The sequence below is a fragment of the Atta cephalotes genome, assembly GCF_000143395.1.
Source record: "Atta cephalotes unplaced genomic scaffold scaffold00017, whole genome shotgun sequence".
NCBI lineage: Eukaryota > Metazoa > Arthropoda > Insecta > Hymenoptera > Formicidae > Atta > Atta cephalotes.
In genome coordinates this window covers 5,927,759-5,930,507 of record NW_012130081.1, presented here as the reverse complement: position 1 = coordinate 5,930,507, position 2,749 = coordinate 5,927,759, and the positions used below count along the sequence as shown (strand labels likewise).

General features: G+C 48.3%; 1 protein-coding gene across 1 annotated transcript in view; it reads right to left on the bottom strand.

The window, feature by feature from the left end:
- Positions 1–30: 30 nt before the first annotated feature.
- Positions 31–2,749, bottom strand: part of LOC105618672 (peroxidasin) — a 6,570-nt gene continuing 3,851 nt past the window's right edge. The window contains exons 4-5 of the mRNA XM_012200200.1: positions 2,187–2,541; positions 31–2,091 (exon numbers count right to left, since the gene is read on the bottom strand). Of these exons, the coding sequence (XP_012055590.1) occupies positions 31–2,091; positions 2,187–2,541 (2,416 nt within the window). The remainder of the gene's footprint in view (positions 2,092–2,186; positions 2,542–2,749) is intronic.

Here is a 2,749-nt window from a genome sequence, read left to right as displayed (position 1 = left end):
GAGAGAGAGAGAGAGAATCCAAGTACACACTTATTTCTCTATTGTGTTTTTAATGTCTTTTAAAAATAACTCGAGTTCTTTCATTCTTCGTGACAAATTGTCAGACTGCTGTTGCAAACGCTTAGTCTCTCGATGGCTTTCATCAAACATCCTTTGTAAATATTCGATTTTCTCTTCGCGACTCAATGAATCGGTGTCTTTGACGTAGTCACGACTGGGTGCAAAATATTTCTCAGCCTCTCTGCGCACACGGGAGATAGTATTATCACGATCTTCGCAATTTTCACAGCAGTCAGACCACGCGTTCAAGTCTACGTAAGGAATCTCGTCGCAATTGACAAGGTCATTACGACTCTCGGGCAGTAAAAACACGTTGGGTTGTACGCGAGTGATGTTGTCGCCGTTGTCGCATAAGATTCTGGCTAGTGATACTTGCTGAATCTGGACGAGTTGTTCCGCGCGGAAGATGCTTGGATTCTCGTACCAGAATCGATCGCCGTCCCGGGTTCGCCGGAATTGCTCCAGTAGGAGACATTTGAACAGTGGTCCGACTTTCATTCCCGGCAACTGATCCTCGAGAATACCACCAACCCAAACGTCTATATTGCTCGGGTGACCATATAATTCGCGTAACTTCTGCCGCACTCGAGCGCTGCTAATGTCGTTAATCAAATGCTCGAACGTCTCGACACGCGACATGTTGCAATAATCGCGCCACTCTACATAGCCGGGAAGCCCATGATCTCTTCCTCGTTGGATATTCATCGCCGCTAGATCGAGCGCAACCGCGTGAGCGGTACGAAATAGCTGTTCGGTGAGCTCAACATTGAGATTCTGTTCGGGCAGCTTCAGTTTCGCCGCCGTGGCGTACATACCTCGGATCAGCGGGTCGACACCACCTTCTTCTACTAATCGCCAAGGTGCAAAAAAGGCATCACGCAAATTGAGAAGACCCTGAGGAATTGGTTGGAAGGATGCGTTCAGTCGCTCTAGACGCGGTTGGATGAGCGAGTGGCCAAAACGTAGAGCGGCGGTGGCGAAAACGTTAGATATGCTGGCGTCTACGTTGGGATCGTACCCTCGGTATGATCCCAACATAGAGTCCTCGATCGTCGATCCAAATATTCGCGGCAACCAGTGTCGATAAGTGATGTGTTGCATCTCTGCGCCAACGATACGTCTCGCTTCCTGATACAATTTTTCGCCATTCCAGTGTGGATTCATCTCGCGTAGCGCGCGAGCGATGCGGTTGTGTTCGCGCAACCATAAAGTATGCATGGCCAGCAGGCCGACTTGCTCGTTGGCACGAATGTCACCGGCTACGAAGCAATTGATTGAACTCTCCAGTGGATTCCTGCGACAGTCGACAAACTGACCAGACGCATATGGAAGGAGAGGCTTGTGACCGGGAAGTGTGGGACCTTCCCGGAGCAAGCCACGATCCGTTGTGAAATCACGCAGATCGCGCGCCAGCTTGTCATCGTAGCCATAGACCTGCGATGCGTCCAAATAGCTGGTCAATTGATTCAGCTGTTCTCGAGGCATCAAGTCGCCCCACAGTATACTGGTTGCGCCAGAACCGCACACGGCGCTGCTTCTGATAAAGTCGATGCACCGTCTGTTGCTGATACGTGGATCACCTGGCGGCACTTCCATCGGGAAGCAAGGTGCGGCATTGTCGCAGGATTTTTTGCAATCTATTCCATCCCACGATTCGCTCGATACCGACGGTAACGCGTGATCGAGATCATGGTCCAGGAACTGACCCCACTGCATCACCATGTGGCTAATCTGATCGTCTGACGTAATTGCATGGGTAGAGATTAGCGTGGTCGACACGAGACGTGCAGCGGGTTTCGGATAACCGTAGTATCGTCGTCCCTTCTCCCAACCGACCGGCATCGAGAATCCATTCTCGTAGATGGGTTGCAGTACCCTCCGGAATCCAGTATGCGACGAACCCCAAGTAGGATGGCGCAAATTATTGCAACTGCCGTCTATAGCCCGGTATTTGTGATGGAAGCACCTGTTGGTGCAATTCTGCCGACGTCTATGACCGGTGCACCCGGACAATCGTTCGATTTCCTTCACCTGCAACGGAATATGCAGCGTAATTTTAGCGTAATTTCAGCTGATATATATATATACATATGTAATATGATTGTTCGCTTGATGATCAACTTTACCTGTTCAGCTGTCAAGATTTCCTCGTAGCGGAATTCACCAGTCACGTTTGCTTTACTGCCAGTATCCACCATACGTCGAATATTAATGAGAGTTCTTTCAAAGAGCTCGGCGGGTCTAGCGGCCGCGCGATCGATCGCGTTCGGAAACCGTGTTAAACGGAATGGATCAACGTGTTTCGATGAGCCATCCGAATTAAAGAGAGACGATAGCGTTTTATTAATGGCACGATCGATTTCCTCAGTGGCACTTTGGAAGGCTCGTATGACAAGTGTATCCGTTGCACCGGGCTGCCGAACGCGCACCAAAGCATCGCCGGTTGCGCGGCCATAATCGTTTATAGCTGAACACTCGTACCTACAAAAGGAAGATGATTGTTGTGCCCAAGATTGATTGATGCAATGGAAGCATAATTTCAATTTTTATTATTGTAGATATTAACTCTTATCAAACTCTTTTTTATATACAATACGTTGTCAACGTCAACAAGCTAAAGATTCATAAAATCGCATCGAATTAATAATCATAATATTGTATAACATGAATTATTTTTTCAAATTTACTT